Source organism: Abramis brama (genome assembly GCF_963993115.1).
Source record: "Abramis brama genome assembly, chromosome: 8".
Lineage (NCBI taxonomy): Eukaryota > Metazoa > Chordata > Actinopteri > Cypriniformes > Leuciscidae > Abramis > Abramis brama.
Window position 1 is genome coordinate 32,363,392 of NC_139970.1, and position 19,229 is coordinate 32,382,620.

Genomic DNA, 19,229 nt, shown 5'->3' on the forward strand with positions numbered 1-19,229 from the left:
GTTGAGTACACTTGCATTTCTTATTTTGGTATTTGCAATTTATTTGAAATAGAAATAGCATTTGTTTTACATTATAAATGTCTTTACATTAATTCTTGATAAATTTAATGCATTCTAGGATAAGTCACCTAGCAGAATCTGAAATCACTATAATCTGGCAATAAAAGCTTAAATCTTAAACGACTAATGGATCTAATGGACAAGCGTTCTTTAAAAACCAGTAAGCTACTTAAGTTCATGAAGTGCAGTGAATTTTACCATGGTGAAAATAAGTCTTAGGCTCTCTGCTTCCTGTAGTGCTTAACAACACTCTTTAACAGTAATAAAATCACTTTAATGCATGCCTCATGTGGTTTAGTGCTTCATGAAAATGCTCTTGAGTTTAGTTGTAGTCTGGAGGAGGATTGTGTGAAAATTAAATGGACCTCTTCAGACCTCTTGCAGCGTTCAGACAGACTCCTAGAGTTGTGATGGAACTGGAAGACATATTAGGTCATTGTATCTGATCTCTCTGCCCTGTGGCCTTGCAGGTGGAAGCTGCAGCTGGCTGAGTTGAGTAAGCTGCCTGCCTTTGCGCGGGTGGTGTCTGCAGGGAATCTGCTCAGTCATGTGGGCCATACCATTCTCGGCATGAACACCGTACAGCTCTATATGAAGGTCCCAGGCTGCAGGACACCAGGTCAGTTTATTGGCACGCAAGCACATGCACATCTCGCTGTGCTTTAACTGAGGCAGCATTCTCAAATACAGACATTAAAAGTGATGAAGTGTAGATGTTAAATGTTTCTTTGCCCATTCAGGTCATCAAGAAAATAACAACTTCTGCTCTGTCAACATTAATATTGGCCCTGGAGATTGTGAATGGTTTGCTGTTCCTGAGTCGTACTGGGGTGTCATGAATGATTTCTGTGAAAAGTGAGCACTGTCAAAAACTGTGAATTTGTTGAATCATTATATGCTAAAATGAGTATGTCTCAATATAGTAGACTTGTCTTGCACATGCACTGACTGACATGTTCTTTGTTATGCAGGAATAATATTAATTACCTGATGGGCTCATGGTGGCCAAATCTAGAGGACTTGTATGAGGCCAATGTTCCAGTGTATCGCTTTATCCAGCGACCAGGTGATCTGGTCTGGCTCAATACAGGCTCTGTGCATTGGGTTCAGGCTATTGGCTGGTGCAACAACATTGCCTGGAATGTAGGACCACTCACTGGTAAATTTGCCAAGTTTCTTATCACTGCTGTTGGACCACCAGATCTGTTCTAAAACCTAATGAGCTGCCTAAGAGACACTGCCTACCTATGCAGCTGTCTTGAGACAGCATCCAAACCATTATTCTTTGTCTTAAGTGACTGATTTGGAACACTCTACGAAGTTTCAGCTGTATAAAAGTCACCACATTCAAACTTAAATATTTTATCAGATATTTTGCACAGCGTATATAGGTAAAAAAAAAAAAAATTAAACATTTTTTTTTTGTTGTGTATACAGTCATGGTTCGAATTATTGGCACCCTTGGTAAATAACTAGAAGAGTCCAGTATCGAGAAAAATACGATTGATCTAATTGAAATGTTCACCTATAGAAATTAAGTTTTAATTTTAACTTTTAAGTGTTTAATTAAATATATTTATAGTCAACCTTTCTCTTGGTTTTTGTCTGCCATCTTATTTTTTCTTGATATTTTGCACTTAACCTATCTATGAAGGATACATGCAGTGCTGCCCTAAAATTTGGATGAAATAAGGTATCTTACGAGGCAGAATAGTTTTGCTGCCTGCATTTTAGCTTTCAAGTCTGGAGTGTGCCTATAATGCCTTAAATGCTGTCTATTTTCTATTTGATGTAAAAGACCATGAATAAAAACAAAACAAATGCTGTCTTGATAGGCAGCTCACTTGGATTTAGAACAGACGTGCATATCAATTTTGAAGAAAGTGTTTTCTTTGAAAGAAACGTTTTTCAGTCTTCTAAAGTGAAATATATAACTGATAATTAGGTTCTTTTATGTGTAAACCTCAAGTTATAATACAGTTCATCTATTTGTTAACTGACAGAAGGGTCTAATTCTTATTCGTCCTTCAGTGCATCAGTATAAGTCAGCTGTGGAACGCTACGAGTGGAACAAACTCCAGAGTGTCAAATCCATCGTTCCTATGATTCACCTCTCTTGGAACATGGCCAGGAACATCAAAGTGTCAGACCACAAGCTCTTTGAGATGATCAAGTGAGTCTACTGCACCACATTAATGATTGTGGCTCTTTGAGTGGTCACAATGATGCAGTTTATTGTGACTGAAAACTCAAGCAGTTTAATGGAAGTGTTAAATAATGGTCTGTTCCTCTTCCTCAGGTACTGTTTGTTGAGGACACTAAAGCAGTGTCAGATGCTGAGAGAGGCTCTTATAGCTGCTGGCAAAGAGCTAGTTTGGCATGGAAGGACCAAGGACGAACCTGCTCACTACTGTAGCATCTGTGAGGTGTGTATTCTTCATTAATGTTTTCTAGCACAAAATAAATGAACATCAGAAGGTATGTTGAAAGATACAGTACAACTTACTGAAATCCGTATCATGTCAAGTAATTGCTCAATCTGAAAGATGTCAATAAAACTATGTAAACAATGCCATGACGTTAGAGTAAACAAACATGGAGGACGACGGGAAAGAAGTAATGGCGATAATAGTGTTTGGACTGCTTTTTCCAGGTAATTTGCGGAGGAAAAAGAGAAAACGGTTTGGATGAAGTTGTGTTATGCTTCAGTGTTCCATCAGCACGCTTGCTGATTTGGTATCATTTCGTTCTATATGACAAACTACAGAGTGTGTGTGCGTTTGTCCTTGGGGTCCTCCCCACACAACAGGATTTCTGATTGTAAATATTCAACATGTAGAGATCGGTGCAGCCCTGACATTCTTCCGTGCAGATTCAGTCACTCTTAACACATCACACCACAGGAAAATCTGCTAAGATAATATGTAGAGCCATCAAGATAATCAGGACTTTACCTAGGATTGTCGGAATCGGCCCGATTATCTTGTAGTGAGTGGGTGCCTTAAATCTAAATTTCTATAGGTGAACATTTCATTTCGATCAATCTTTTTCTTGATACTGGACTCTTCTAGTTAAAAACTAGAAAGGTTTTTTTACATTTTAGTCCATTTTCATTTGATTTGGATCTTTTCTATCCATGCTTGCTTCGTTTCTTTTTTTTTGTTAACTGATCTTTTCCATTGCTTTCCCAGGTGGAGGTCTTTGATATGCTGTTTGTCACCAGTGAGAGCAACTCACGGAAGACGTATGTGGTGCACTGCCAGGGCTGCGCTCGGAGATGCAGCCCTAACCTTGAGAACTTTGTGGTTTTAGAGCAGTACAAAATAGAGGACCTCATGCAAGTGTATGACCAGTTCACATTAGTGAGTCTCAAAACTTCCTGTAGACGAATCTCTGCATGGAGCTTTTATATCAACTTGTATTCGTACGATTAATGGTCCCAGGTTGCAAGCATTGAGCATGGTTAACGTCCTCTTGCTCTCTCCACAGGCCCCACCCCTGCCCTCCTCCTCCTCGTCTTGACGTTAACATTAACGGTTCTTCGGATAACACCCTGGAACGCAACACATCCCTTTCTGATATTCAGGAGACCTGACCCAGTTCCACACCACTGGTTTCTGTAGCAAACCCCACGAGGCTGCTGGTTCTAAGCTGTTTGTCTATGCAACCTTGCCAAGTATGGAGTTTCGGCCCACTGGAGTGAAGTGGGATCGTCTCCATCTTCAGGACTGTTCCAGCTTGTTCAGCACCACTTTTCTTTGAAACACAAACTACAAATAGACTAATTGCTGAGGAAAAATGGTTTTGTGTATATACCACAAATGTCAAAATCACTCAAAACTACTGACTCTTCCTTTTTATTGTTGCTTTAATCCTTTTTTGTTTTGTTCTTCTTTTGTGTTTTTCTGTACTTCATGTATGGGCTGATACATGATGATTTTTTTATTTTTTTTATTTCCTCTTAAATACTACCGTAGCTGGTCTTTTTTGTTCAACATTTTCTTTAGGTAACAAAAAAGAAATTTGTAATGTGAATTTTTTTTTTCTTATTAAAAATAGTTTTTGCCTCTTTTTCTTAAGGAAAAAGTTAAGTGGGGGGTGGGGGTGTGTGGATAGCCAAGTCACAAAGAAAAATGGGTTGCACATAGAATAAGGAATAAACTTTAATTTGTGTTTTTTGTGTTATATTTCTAATCTTGTAAATTTACACTATTTATAAATATTTATTGCTTGAAAATATTTGTTGATGGAATGCTGTTATTTTTTTTCCAGAGTTCCTGCCATTAAATTTTATGGAGTAATGTAATTTTGAACATTTCTCTTTTTACATTTTCTATACATGAATAAAACTGCTTAGCGAGCATTGTACAGAAACATGAAGATTGATATGGTTTATGGGTTACTAATCAGAGTTGTCTTTGTAATTAAAATATTCTCCTTTTGTGATGAAATTCCTTGTCTCAGGTGTGAATAATATTTATGCTTTTTTAAATAATATATATATATATATATATATAGCATAATATGCATAATTGGCCTATTTTTCGTGTGCAGATCTTTTTTCTTGGATCTACGCACTGCAAGGAGTTTGTTCATTTGTCTGATCTGAACTAGTGTTTGGCGCTACATCTTTCCATTCTCTGTTACATAGGAAAAAGGAATATAGGCTTGATAACGACATGAGGGTGAGTAAATGACAGAATCTTCATTTTTTTGGGGAGAATTATCCCATAGTAGTTATGGTTTAGAACTTGTCGCTATAGAGGCATTCAGGATACCTGTATCCATAAAGAGCGCTGCATGCCCTTAGTGTCTGTAAGATGTCTTTTAAGGTTTGGATGGCAGCGATTATTCTTTGGTCAGACTGAGATTGGTCTGCACAGTTAGCTAGCTCATTCACTGCTGCTCTGGGAAGCTGACCGGACTGCACATCATTAGGGACGAGCAGTTTGTTAAGGACATGTTTGCATAGTAGGGTAAAACTCTGTGTGGCTCGGACAGTCTCACATGGGGGAGGTCTCGCACAAGATCCACTCAGACAGGAGAAGACATCAAGGTGTTCTGGTAGCAAGTCTTCATCAGGAGAATGTCCTGCCAGAAGGAGTGGTAGTATTATTTAATTAGAGGTATATCACAGCACCAGAATTGGTTAAACAAGAATGATTACTGTATATTTAAGCTGCATTATGGATAAATAAAAAGCTTTTTTTTTCTTTTCTTTTTTTAATCTAGCTTTCACAAAGTGGTTGCTAGTCATGGGGTCCACTTAAAATTACATAATTTAAATGAAAAAAGTCTCATGCTCACAAAGTCGGCATTTATTTGATCAAAAATACAGTACAGTAATATTGAGAAATATTATTAGAATTTAAAATAACTTATTTATAATATATTTTAAAATGTAATTTATTTCAGTGTAGGCAAAGCTGAATTTTCAGCATCATTACTCCAGTCTTCAGTGTCACATGATCCTTCAGAAATCATTCTGTATATGCTGATTTAGTACTTAAGAAACATTTCTTATTTTTTATGTTGAAAACAGTTGAGCTGCTTAATATTTTTGTGGAAACTTTTTGTTCTTTACTGTTATTTTTCATCAATTCAGTGTCTTTGCTTATGAAAGTATTTATTTTTTTTATTTTTTTTACTGACCCCAAACTTTTGAATGTTAGTGTATACAGTGAACGTTATAAATTGTATTTGAAACCTGGCAACAACAAAAAAAAGAAAAAAAAAGAAAAGCATTCATATATAAATATAAAGAGCAAATAAGTATATACAGGTGCTGGTCATAAAATTAGAATATCATCAAAAAGTTGATTTATTTCAAGAATTCAACTTAACAGGTGAAACTAATATATTATATAGACTCATTACATGCAAAGTGAGATATTTCAAGCCTTTATTTGTTATAATTTTGATGATTATGGCTTACAGCTTATGAAACCCACAAAATCAAAATCCCAGAAAATTTGAATATTACATGAAATCACACAGTAATTACACAGTGATACCATGGCCATTGAACCAGGTTTTGGTTATTCTGGCAGTGTGGGCAGGTGCAAATCCTGCTGGAAAATGAAGTCAGCATCTTCATAAAGCTTGTCTGCTGAAGGAAGCATGAAGTGCTTTGAAAATGTCCTGGTAGACGGCTGCGTTGAGTGGACAGCACAGTGGACCAACACCAGCCGATGACATGGCTCCCCAAACCAACACAGACTGTGGAAACTTCACACTAGACTTCAAGCATCTTGGATTGTGTGCCTCTCCATTCTTCCTCCAGACTCTGGGACCTTGGTTTCCAAATGAGATGCAAAATTTGCTCTCATCAGAAGAGGACTTTGGTCCACTGTGCTTTATTAAATCCAGTGTCAACGCAGCCGTCTACCAGGACATTTCCAGAGCACTTCATGCTTCCTTCATTTTCCAGCAGGATTTGCACCTGCCCACACTGCCAAAAGAACCAAAACCTGGTTCAATGACCATGGTATTACTGTGTAATTACTGTGTGATTTCATGTAATATTCTAATTTTCTGGGATTTTGATTTCGTGGGTTTCATAAGCTGTAAGCCATAATCATCAAACTTATAACAAATAAAGGCTTGAAATATCTCACTTTGCATGTAATGAGTCTATATAATATATCAGTTTCACCTGTTAAGTTGAATTCTTGAAATAAATCAACTTTTTGATGATATTCTAATTTTATGACCAGCACCTGTATATTGAACCTATCAAACCTTTTGAACCTGGAAAGGTTCAAAAGGAACCTATTGAACCTTTTGTGTTTTTCTGTACTTCATGTATGGGCTGATACATGATGATTTTTTTTTTTTTATTATTTCCTCTTAAATACTACCGTAGCTGGTCTTTTTTGTTCAACATTTTCTTTAGGTAACAAAAAAGAAATTTGTAATTTTTTTTTTTTTTTTTTATTAAAAATAGTTTTTGCCTCTTTTTCTTAAGGAACAAGTTAAGTGGGGGGTGGGGGTGTGTGGATAGATTATGTGCATTTGTAATTATGCACATAATTACAAAACTGTTTGTAGGAATATGTACTTTTTTGTGTTGCCTTACTGGTGGAAAGCTTATTCCAACTGGCAATTGGTGTATACAACTCTTTTCTTCATAAGGTTTGTCTGTGTACATGGTAAAAGGAATATTTTACTGCAGAAAACTAGGTAACCTGTAGCAATTAAGCCCAAACTGACCTTCCTGTAAGTCAATGATCCCTATGGTACTGGCATCCACAATGAAGACCCTGCTATCATCCAAGGTGCCAAACATGTCCTCTGAGACACTGGTGTAGAAGAGACTGAACTGGAGGCTGTTGGCGCTCAGGCTCTGTGTGATGTGAAGGAGCTGGTAGACGATGTCTGCGCGGCGCTCTAATTGAGAGTTAAACAGGCTCCTGAGGGGTCTGCTCCCTGCCCACGCCATCATCCTTCCACAGGAGCCGTGGTAGCGGAGGAAGGGCCAGCCCTCCGTGCCTGGAAACATCTGTAGGCAGAAAAGGCAAAAGTAGGGCTGAAAACAGGAAGCGAGGGAGCTTGAGCGGGCAATGCCAATGTGTGTTATTTTCATTTTCTTTTTATATAGAGGTAGACGGTCCCTCTTCCTGTGTTTGGAAACAACGATATTGAAATGTCTCAGATAACCCTAAAACCGTATTCTGGACAAATGTGGGCAAAATAATTTTGATTTATTTTTAAAAAATACTTCCCTTGATCTGAGCGGTACAAGACTTGGCCACTTTTCCTAAGTTTGCCTCCTGAACACACACAATTTTTTGACTCAATTCTACAATGTTAAGTGGGTGAAAAAAAAATCCTTAATCTTGTATTTGGGTCAAAAATGGGCACCCATAGAAATGAATGGGAAAAAGTGAAAGTGAAAGTGACAGTGACAGTGAAAGTGAAAGTAATGTAATTTAGAGCAAAAACTGTAATTTAGAGCATTCTTCTTGTTTTTTTGTAAAAATAAATCAATAGATCCAATACAATGCATACACATACACACAAATGAAGGGCTGATCCTGTACAATATTCTCATCATGCCAAAAACTCACACTCACAAAAATAAGCATAATTTACATAGAAAATATGGTACTTTTTGAAGTAAATAAATTCAAAAATACCCCCAAAATAAAAAAACACACCATAAATGGATAGACAACATTTTATCGAAGACAGTGATATAACATTTATAATAAATAAAAAATAGGGTCACATCTGAGTCCTCTGTGCCCACATTTGTCCACAATTACAGAATTAAAGAATACGGTTTGAGGGCTACTGCCCCTTTCCCTTGAAAAGCTGCTCACTAAATTCTATGAAATAACAGTTTACATTCAGATTTATGCTTTTATCCAAAGTGATTTGCATTGCATTTTTGAAGTATATATTCTGATAAGCTCATGCATTCACTGGGAATCGAACCCATGACCTTGATGTTGCTGGCATGATAAAAAAAAATGAGCCATGCTAATCATATTGGCCTACTTATCATCATACCTGCAGTATAAGAGGATGCTGATTCACAGCGAGAGTGTAAAGAAGTCTGAGTTTGTCCTTTTCACTGAAGTGCTTCATCTGCACACTGCCCACATCAGTCACTTCGAAGTAGCGTCGCACAATGCGGTCCAGCAACCGCTGAGATGGACAGCGCAGCATCGGGGTGACCAGACCCTATAGAGAAAGAGTTTTGATAAATAATACTCATTAGAAGCAGTCAAATGTGACGTATAAGATGTTTCTTCAACTATGGGCTTGTTTTACACTGTCACACTTTTCCACTAACAATGTCCAATAGAGTATATATATATATATATATATATATATATATACACACACACCACAGATAAAAAATAAAAAAAAGATTACAAATATGGCAGAACAATAAAAAAAAATCATATAAAAAATATTTTTTAGAATAGGCAAAATGGCAGCACAGCTGACAGGTTTGTTTGAGCTGTGCCGTATATACTGGTTGTTATTAAAATGCAAGAAAGCAAGCCCAGCTCAAGTGAGAAAAAGTATAACAAAAGTAACGTAAAAAGTAACCCTAACCCTAACCCTAACCTCCTTTGTTGCATTAACTCAAATTTTGAATTTCAGTGAACTCAAAATGTTAAGGCAACCAGGTAACTTACTTTTTTAAGTTAAACCAACAATATTAAATTCTTTGGACCTTAAATCCTGAGCTAATGCTGACCTCAAATAGACATTGGAATACAGAGACCGAATGCAGACCTTCACCATGCTGGGAAGCAGTATGTTGGAGCGAACCCAACTTTGGAAGCGTGAAGTGGCCCTGAGGACGGCTTCAATGCTGCAGGATTTCCCTTTCCCGGCTGAGGTGCAAATGCTATTGTCTGATATCTCGTGCAGGTGAGGAGACATCAACTGGGACAGCACCACAGGTCTCCAGCCCGCTGTGCTGTCTGTATAGTTTCCCTCATACGAGCGCACGTCTGCTGAGGAGAGATTAGACTGAGCAGTCAGCCATCTTTCAAACCTGTGGTGAAATAATCAGTATCCACGTTAGCTTCCTGTTTTTGGTTTCACTGCTCATGCTGCTCAGATCAATGATTAGATACTGAAAGCTGCACATTTGCAGACAATTTTGTTGTAGAAAAAGGTACCCTTCTATTGTTTCATTTTCAAAAAGCATTCAATGCCCTTTTTTGTAGAATACATTTATATACAAGCAGAAATAGTTGATGAAGCATGTTTTCTCTTGATAACTGAGTTTTGTACCTGAATATAGTATATTAGGCCTGTATTAGATCAGCAATGATATGCAACAGTTTTAAGTTCAGAACATCTTTACTTCAGTTAAATATCTAGACATTTTTGTATTTTGGACATTTATAGGCGTATCATTTTTTCGGGCAAATGTGTTCACGAAGAGGCTTTCATGGGCCAATGTGAATAAATCTAGGAAAATATTACAGACTACAAATGAGTGGTTATCGTTCAATGTTCAGCAACGTTCAATTTGCTTTCTAAGGCAATTAAAAGCAAGAAATAAGAAAAATGAAATAAAACCTGTCTTTTAGACAAAGGTCAGAGAAAAAAGGAGATTACACTTGACACTTCTGTCCTCCTCACTTCTGAAACGATGGCTAAGCCCCGGATACTTTGATCCAAGGATCCTGTAATAATCTATTGCACTATGAATATCTCAAACATTTTTTTTTTAACTTGACAAAAACGTATTCTTTGCATAAATAGGAAATATCTAAGTTTACCTTATTTCATCCTTGAAAAACTTCTTGCAAATGGATGTTCCAATGCAGGCATTGCATTTATCCAAACCTAGGAGGATCCTTCTGAAGTCATGGGATTTCTCCCGGGATGCTGGTGAGGGATCTGGAGTACCAAGCGCCAGCATGAGGTACAATGTCCAGACCTCTGACCATATCCCCGCCATTACTGTATCATAAATCACCCTAGAATCACAGCACCATAGTGGCAGCCCAGTATAAAACCCCTGCAGCCTTAACATGAGCACACCAACACATTAAACAATAAACTGGCACCTCTTCAGTGTTTACCGTAGTATATCTGTTAAATCCCCTGCACTAAACACCTCACTTAGACAGGAAACACATGGAGAACAAAGATAACCCTTGTCGTCATGGTAATACTTCCTCCTGCATACAGCCTAATTTCAAAGCTGTACATGCAAACCCAGTTTCACTCATTCAGTTCTTCTGAAATGGTGATTTGAATCCATTTTTTTGTATATTATTGATTCCACCTGTTCAACTTGATTAATCCAATTTTACATTTTACAGATTGCGTATTAAAGTTCATATTGATTCGAGAAAAAAAACTTTAAAAACAGTATAATAACGTCAAAAATATAACGAGAAATCTTTTACAAATTTTGTTCATATTTAAACACTGAAGCTTAAGGACTATCGTTCAGAAAAGTATACTATTATGTTATACTTAGCCTACTATTTCTGCAGCATGAACACAGTACGACAGACAGTGTTTTTGGACAAAGGAAAAGTTTCAGACAGGCTTCCAAGGAACCATAACATTATGTCTAATGATCTAGAACAAATTCAAGACAAATATTTAATGTCTACGGTGCTTTTTTTCTCTCAGTAGAAAAGGAATCATAATTTGAGACAAAAAATTACACTTGAATTCACATCAGTTCATTCATCACATCTTTCAACCATGCACTACATTAGAACCATTTTAATTATTTCAGTTATTTTGTAACATATGAGTGGTATAAAACATGCAATGTGACCAGAGCAAAGGTTTATCTTTGCATAATGTGTTGTGTACTATTTCAGATAGACCTATAGGCTATTAAAAAAAATAGCCCAATTGTTGGTATTGTGCGGTTGCTGTCTATTGCACCTTGCTTTTCTTCAGGGAAACTGTAACACAAACTAGGCAGTAGATGTCAGTCGTGAGACTTAAAAGACTGCATTTGACTGAAAGATCAAATATTATTCCCTTCACATTAGTCACGCGCGTTATTCATAGTGCATGTTAAACATGCTAGTGTTTTTACTTGCGCTGATTCACAGCATTACGGAGAGATTATTTAAGATAAAAGGAAAACATCAACATGTGGGAGTAAATTCTGGAAGTTTTCTTTGGTCTACTCATCCGACCACAGGAAACATGGTTAAATTATCGAGGGAAGTGGAGTAAATTTAACAGTCTCTTATTCAAGTCTGTGTGTCAACGATGAATCATATTTTGAAAAAAACTTTTATAATGGCAGTGATATTATTTAACATTGCCCCATCGAAATAAATAATGTATTAGACATGGACGTTGTAAAATATCGAGATAAATATAGCCTGTAGACTTATTCCTTTTCGGTATTTGGTATTTGGTTCTAATTGTGCGTATAGGCTACTCAATATCCTATTTATTATGCAACAGTAATTTAAGTGAAGGTCCACCATTGATTTGCATTTCATTTAGCTATAGACTCCAGGACCCATTCCCCAATGCATCGAATGTTCAAACCCCCTTTCTGTTACCAGCCCAACATCATTTAGGCTACCTCTAGGTTAGAATGCGTTATTAAGGCAATTTATATAAAACTACGCCTAGAAGGGAAGAAAGCTCAGAACCTGATTTCAAGTGCAACATGTTCCTGGATCAACATTTTGTTGATCCTGGTACAACATTCCAATCAATTAATCAGATTTTAGGGACAAGTTTACAGTTTATGTCAAGTTTAGGCTTACAACCAGGCGCTTCTCAGTCTTATCCATCAATTATTTCCCTCTGATTTTAGGGATAACTTAGCCTAGGGTGCAAAATCCGAAAGTGCTGTAGCCTAAAGCAGTGATCTGCGCAGCACTGAGAGTGAACGGCTTGTGACTCTATATATAGGGAGCATAAATAGTCCACTGCACATTTGACTCACTGTGTATTAATCATCATTTCAGTCGAGTCCCGGGACGAGCGGAAACGGAGTTTATTGACTAAGTGACTAATACCAAATCTTACTCAATAAAACGGTTGCACTTGCAAGCCTATTACTACATATAGAAACATAATTTTCATCAGAAAAATGTGCCAGTTGAATTGTACATGAGCTAAGCTTAGTAGCCTAGCTATATAATATACGATCGATTCTTAAAGGCACAATATGTATTTTTTTTTGCTTTAAAAATATAAAAAATCACTATATCTATGTTATATATTTTTTAAAGTTGTGCATTTACATTATCCCGACAGTTCCAATTAACTTCTAAATCCAGAGAAATTAATATTTTAATTCGAAGACACGGACCGTGTCTTTATTTCCGTTATGTCGCACTCAATGGCGTCATATCCGCGTTGTCCCTGGTTTCCGCCTATGGTTTCCGCTCGTACTGCCATGGTAACCAGAGCTATGAGCAGAGCCCTCTGATTAACCAAAGCGACAGACGCAGACAACTGTAGTTCGCAATGTCTATCTGCACGCTGTTGTTGTTTTGTTCAAACATTATGGACCATGGCAAGCAGACTTTGGATAAAAAAGGAGAACTAAAACGAGAATCAATATCAGCACGGTGTTTTCGAGATGCCGAGAGCTCCCATAGAGAGAGAGGCACGGGCGCGATCGAACAGTGGAAACATAAAAACATACTCCGTCATTTATACTCATCCAACAAACACATATTTTCCGCTGGGGTAAACTGCACTGAGCGGTTGAATGCGCTTACTCGATCCGCCATGTTTTTTGTTTTGAAAAGTGTCTTATTTTACCCAGAATGCATTGCAGTGTAGTCCTACTTAAGATAGTCAGAGTCTTAAGTGCTTTGTGCAACGATCTGATTTAGATGTCTATCTGAAGTCTGACTATCTACTATATCTAAGCCATAGTCAAAGTCTATCTTTGTGAAACCGGCCCCAGGACTCCTCAAGGCAGAAATACCCAAGGTTGGTATGGACAAGTTTTGCCAGAGTTGTCAGATGCTGATGTGAATATTCCAAATAGTAATATATCAATACTTTATTACAGTTACTGGGACTTGGTGCCAAACCAAAAAAACACTGCAAGGTAACTTTGAAGATGGCAAGATGTATATATATATATATATATATATATATATATATATATATGTATGTATATATATATATATATATATATATATATATATATATATATATATCTTAACTCATATTGCCCAGCTCTAGTGTGCATCCAAGCAAAAGAGAATGACTTTGTCACAATTACTGTAATTAGTTAAAAGTTATGTCAACAATGCTTTACTTGTGCAAAAATGATGGAAATAAAGCCAACAATTAATCGTTGTTTTATAAACTAACAGGTTTTTTTTATTTACTTTTTATTTTGTCATTCTTTATATTTTTATTATCTTAAGTTGTTGTTTTCCATATTTTGTATAATCTTTATATTGTATTTGTAATATTTAATTTGGTCATTTTAATGTTTGGATCTTTTTGAAAGTTGTTGATGTTCTTTTTCTAAATAAAACCTTTATATTTAATTTGTTTGGATGGATTGTCATTTATGAGAACCTATTATATTTGAGTGAAAAGAATCCTTTAGCCTCATTTTGTTGTCTATTACATGTATATGTATAGTCGTTCAATAGCTGTCTAATTGATGAGTCTGTTCTTGGGCTGTGGTTAGACATCTATTAGATTTTCACTGACAGCCCAAATTCAGCCTTGTTTTAGCCTAGACGTCTGGGCTGTGTTTTGACGGCTATTAGACGTCTTTTAGACGCAAAATTGCTTGCTGGGATAGCTTACATTCAGCTACAAACCCATTGTAAACAAAAGTCTATAGTCAATTACAGTTGTTAATAGGCTATAGCTAAATGTGGTTGCTTAGAATTATCAGCAGTCAGCACTATCACAAAATGTAAAATTAGGCTAGCTATACCAAATAATCTATTATTTTATTAGGCTAGCCTATATCAATGGTATGGTTGATGAATAGTGCTACTATTGTAAATTTCACTGTATTTTAGCATAATAAGCCTCTTTAAAGAATGACCTCCGTGATTTCGGAAATGGACTTGTCCGTTATTATGGACATGAGCACAAAATTCCCCCAAATACCAGTAGCGTTAGTGTTCATGCTGATGATCTTACTCATGTGTGGCATCAGATTATATTTCCGCTATTATGTAAAATTGCACATTATGTTATCATAAACCAAAACGTATTGTTATGTTAAATACCAATGCTTGCAAAAAAAAAAATTCTATCTGATTCTATTCTATTCTAATTCTATTTATCTGGTCTGCTCGAGACAATCAACACAACGCGGCTTCCGTTAAGCGAAAAACAAAGTTTGAATGGTTGTCATTAGTGGTTCAAACTGGATTAAAGGCTGAATTCTGTGAAGGACAACTAAAAGAAGAATAAGTAAAATGTATTTCAATTTAGTAGGCTATTTGCCTTTGAGGCACTGTAAAATCGGTATTGTGGTTTTTCGACATAAAAACCACGCGATGGCGGTGTTTACAACTCCAACTGAATTTAGACAATTTAGACAGCTGTAGCCTACAAACAAGATGCGAATTGTCTTTGAGACCTTTGAAAACTTAGTATTCACCACAATGATATTGCAATTTAATTATGCTATGTGGAGCAATATTAAAATCATGCACAATGCGTTATATTAAAATATGTTTTTCATTAAAAGAATAATAATAAAAATGGTAAAATATAGCTTATAAACTTAATTTATTTAATTGCATTTCTTTTCAACGTGTCATTCCTAATTCATGAGTAAACCGGCAGGAAGTTTTGATGGATGAAAGGTCAGTTTTAACAGGAGGGAACAATTTAAAGCAGCTCACACTTAAAATGTTGTAGCCTAGAAGATGGAGATTAGTTTATGACATCCTCTTGCATTATAGTTTGTTTGTTTTTTAAGATATTGACTCGCTAAATACCTTCGATAGCTCTATGCTTCTTTAGCAATCATATTCAGAGGATAATAAAGGGTTAGTTGTCACACGTTTTACTCTATGCAATGAAAGCATTTAATTTGAACAGTAAAGCAAAAATGAAACAGACATATAATACACAGAAATATCAAACCCTTATTTGCCCAACAAATATTAATGTAATTGATAAATAAAACGTGTAACATTTAAGACAACTTTCGCCAGCCTGACATTTAGAAAAACTCCCTTGTCAGTCTCTTGTTTAAAAAAATTGTTGTAACAGTAAATTATGATGTCATTGTAATTTTAGTTTGAAGGACAGAATTCATAAAAATATTGTAATTTAATAGGGATTTGATACAAAACCACTAGAGAAAAGAAGTTACTGAGATAACATCCTTGTTGAAAACTAACCTCACAAAGATAAGTTTTGCAGTAGCTGCTATGCACAAACACTGCATTGGCATTGTCCCAGTCTGAAGCAACTTCAACTCAAATTCATACTTTAAATATAAGTAGGCTATGTTTAGAACAGATCAAAAAACCGTTATGTCTGTCTGGGACTCTGGGTTGATGCGTCAGCTGTGAGGAATCACATAGGGTGACAGTTGTAGCCACGAGTTAAATGCTGGGGTTTGTTGGAGGGTTTGGGTTGCGGTATAATGAATGAATCAGCATGGCAATGTTGGCACACAGACAGAACACCTTCAGGGTCCCTGTGGGCTTCAGTGTGGTCTCAACCGCTCCTGATCCGGTCCACACGCTCTCGACGGATCTGCCTTCAGTGAGGTAGAGTGAGAGAGCCCATATTTGTCCGCTCTCTTCCTACAACGCTCGGCTCCTTGTATGAGTCATTTCTTTTTCACTTGGTTTAGAATACCCCCTCAGTAGAGTTCAAGGAAAACGAAAGCTTAAAGTTTTACACTGAGAGCAATCGTTTAGAATTCCTTTTTTGACTTTTAAGCTTTAGTGAGTTCAGGTTCTTGTGAATCTGTCTTCTTGTGTCAGTGGAAAACTAAACTAAATTTCTCTCTACATCATTTATTTATTAAGTTATCAGTCCGGGTTTGAGACTTGTAATGACATCATTGGGACAATACGTCTGTGGCTGATCCCCTACGTCGGCGTCACTCATCTGATGATTGCCGTTGTCTTTTATGGCTGTGCTGTTACGTGTCAACAAAGCAGAGAGGAAAGATCCTGTTTCCAACAAGAGACACCTGCAGAAATGACGTACCGATTGACCAGGGTGTGTGTTTGTCAGGCGTATGGGGACTGTTTGTTTACTCGTGTGACACGTTTTGTTGGCAAAACTTTCCCTTCTTTGCTTTATATTACAGTTAATTACTCAAATGGCACTTACATGATTCTTCATAGTTCGGGAACCATGCTTGATGGTGTATTTGCAGAAGTGCAACAGGTTTTCCATCAGTCTATGGAATTCCCCTTGCACTGTCCCCTCACATGTGTCATAAATTGTTGTATGTTTATTTGATAGATATTTATAATATTATACAACATGTTTTAGTAAAATAATTGCAAAAAATAGCATAAATGTAAATGTAGAAATAATTAAATAATACAAAACAGTAAAATACAAATGAATAAATTCCTAATAAATAATAATATCTGATAAATATTTTCTACACACCGTTCAAAAGTTTTGGGTCACTAACCTTAGTTTAGGGTTCAATTCTCACTATTAAGTTGCTTAGCTTGCATTTTACTAGGATATTGGCTGTTTATTAGTAGTCTATAAAGCACATATTAATGCCTTATTGACCATATTCTACATCCCTTAATCTTACCCAATACCTAAACTTAACAACTACCTTACTAAATATTAATAAGCAGTAATTATTAGAGTTAATTATAGAGTTAATTGAGGCAAAAGTTAGTTAATAGTGAGAATTGGACCCTGATCTGAAGTGTGACCAGTTTTTTTTTAAAATGTTTTTGAAATAAGTCTCTTATGCTCACCAAGGCAGCATTTATTTGATAAAAAACAGTAAAAACAGTAAGAAACTCTAGAAACATTTCTTACTATTATCAATGTTGAATATCTTTGTGTAAAATGTGATAACCCCCGTCCCCTGAGCATTTTTCGATTAAAATAAAGTAAAAAGAAAATAGAAATAGAGAATTTGAAATTATACTTTTTTTTGTAACAATGGAATAGTCTTTACTTTCACTTTTGATCAATTTAATGCATCCTTGCTGAATAAAAGTATTTAATAGCAATCTAACTAACCCCAAACATTTGAACGGTAGTATATATGCTGTGTAATACATTTATATAAGCAGACTTAAATCAAGACCATATATATCACATGCATTCTGAGTCATTTATTTTGAGCAAGCCTGTGTTTTATTTCCATGTAGGTTTATTCATCTTACGTTTGAGACCAGAGTGGACTCATTGCCTGCTCACTTCTTCCATGTTCCGTCCCTTTAACATTTTAAATGTGGGGAGGGGAGGGAGGGAGGACAGATCAGTTTGTGGAGGAAGCACTGTCATATCCAGGAGGAAGTATGACTCAGCCGTGTTGCATTTTTCAAGGCTGATTCAGCTTTGCCAAGGAAATGGGGTCTTCAAAGTAGTTTGAACGCCAAGAAAGTGACACCGATCCCTTTTGTGGTCACATTGTGCCGGGTGGCGTATAGCTGTCGTGGCAGTGTCAGTCCAGCGACGCTGTTAATGGCTGCTGGGGAACAGAGCTGTCACTTTTGTGGAGTTGAGCATCTGAAAGCCTGTGTTGAGAAGAGAGAAACGGAGAAAAGACGGAGACTATTCACCCTGGTTCCCTGAAAATTCCCCCTATGCCCTCTCTCGCTTTCCTCTTCCTCGTTGGCTCTCGTGTTTCAATGCTTTAGCATTGCAATTTAACTCTTCATACCCCAAAGTCTTGCACTTGAAGCAGCACTATTTTCAACATTGATAATAATATGAAATGTTTCTTGAGCACCAAATCAGCATTGCATGATTTCTGAAGTATATTGTGACTGATTAAAATAGAAAAACTTATTTTAAATTCTAATATTATTTTACAATTTACAATTTACTATTATTTATTTCACAAATGCAGTCTTGGTGAGCATAAGACACAAAAAATACTAGATATAGTTAATAGGTTTGTCTGTGAAGAAAAGTTATTTTGCATTCAGTAAAAATACAATGCACATAAAATATTAATGGACAGAGTTTACTGCCAGTATACTTGATCCCGACTGCACCTGCTACAGGGCGTGCATGTAATTCAATGTGTTTCATCAGCCTAAACCTTCAATAGATCATTTTAGCAATGGAACGATGTTTCCCTTTGGGATGTGTTTTACTGTACCAAACCCTGGCATCCATAAACGTGTTAAGAGGGAAGATGTTTTCCCAAGAGATTAACCCTTAGGATATCCCCTGCACTGGAAAAGAGGCTCTCAGCTGATTCGCACACAAAAACACACACACACTTATCCACAAGTATGTGTTGTAACTCCATAATGCTGGGTAGTCGCTAGGCAACAGTCTTACTTTTAAGCTACTCGAAACAAAAGGACACACTCAAAATCTTGCTGTGTGCCGAGTTGTAGAGGATCTTCAAATAAAGGAGAGTGAGAAGCTCTAAATCACAGATTCATCTTCAGCAGAGCTTTCAGTGGAGCAGCCATTAAATGGGGTAGTTCATCTAAAAAATTTAAATTCTGTCATCATTTACTACCTTCATGTCGTTCCAAACCTCTATGACTTCCTGTTTTCAGTGAAACACAAAA

General features: G+C 36.5%; 2 protein-coding genes across 4 annotated transcripts in view; one reads left to right on the forward strand and one right to left on the reverse strand.

Annotated features, from left to right (window-relative positions):
• kdm6a (lysine (K)-specific demethylase 6A) overlaps positions 1–4,511 on the forward strand; it is a 52,248-nt gene extending 47,737 nt beyond the window's left edge. For all 3 annotated transcript variants that reach the window (XM_084121984.1, XM_084121985.1, XM_084121986.1), the window contains 7 exons: positions 531–679; positions 801–915; positions 1,032–1,219; positions 2,092–2,233; positions 2,360–2,486; positions 3,252–3,422; positions 3,550–4,511. In XM_084121984.1, the coding sequence (XP_083978110.1) occupies positions 531–679; positions 801–915; positions 1,032–1,219; positions 2,092–2,233; positions 2,360–2,486; positions 3,252–3,422; positions 3,550–3,582 (925 nt within the window). In that variant the 3' untranslated portion in view covers positions 3,583–4,511. The remainder of the gene's footprint in view (positions 1–530; positions 680–800; positions 916–1,031; positions 1,220–2,091; positions 2,234–2,359; positions 2,487–3,251; positions 3,423–3,549) is intronic.
• A 145-nt stretch (positions 4,512–4,656) lies between these two features.
• On the reverse strand, positions 4,657–10,651 carry dipk2b (divergent protein kinase domain 2B). The gene is made up of 5 exons (XM_084122057.1): positions 10,314–10,651; positions 9,313–9,577; positions 8,575–8,748; positions 7,273–7,561; positions 4,657–5,151 (listed from the first exon to the last, which is right to left on the reverse strand). Exons 1-5 carry the CDS (start codon positions 10,568–10,570, stop codon positions 4,805–4,807), a joined length of 1,332 nt encoding a protein of 443 aa, XP_083978183.1. The 5' UTR covers positions 10,571–10,651; the 3' UTR covers positions 4,657–4,804.
• Positions 10,652–19,229: the final 8,578 nt, after the last annotated feature.

Excerpts from the sequence above, each read along its gene's own strand:
- dipk2b (XM_084122057.1), bottom strand. The coding sequence starts at position 10,570 with ATGTTAAGGCTGCAGGGGTTTTATACTGGGCTGCCACTATGGTGCTGT. Across the intron at positions 7,562-8,574 it reads AGCATCCTCTTATACTGCAG|ATGTTTCCAGGCACGGAGGG; the intron begins GTATGATGATAA and ends TTCTGCCTACAG. Across the intron at positions 5,152-7,272 it reads GATCATTGACTTACAGGAAG|GACATTCTCCTGATGAAGAC; the intron begins GTCAGTTTGGGC and ends TCCTTCTGGCAG.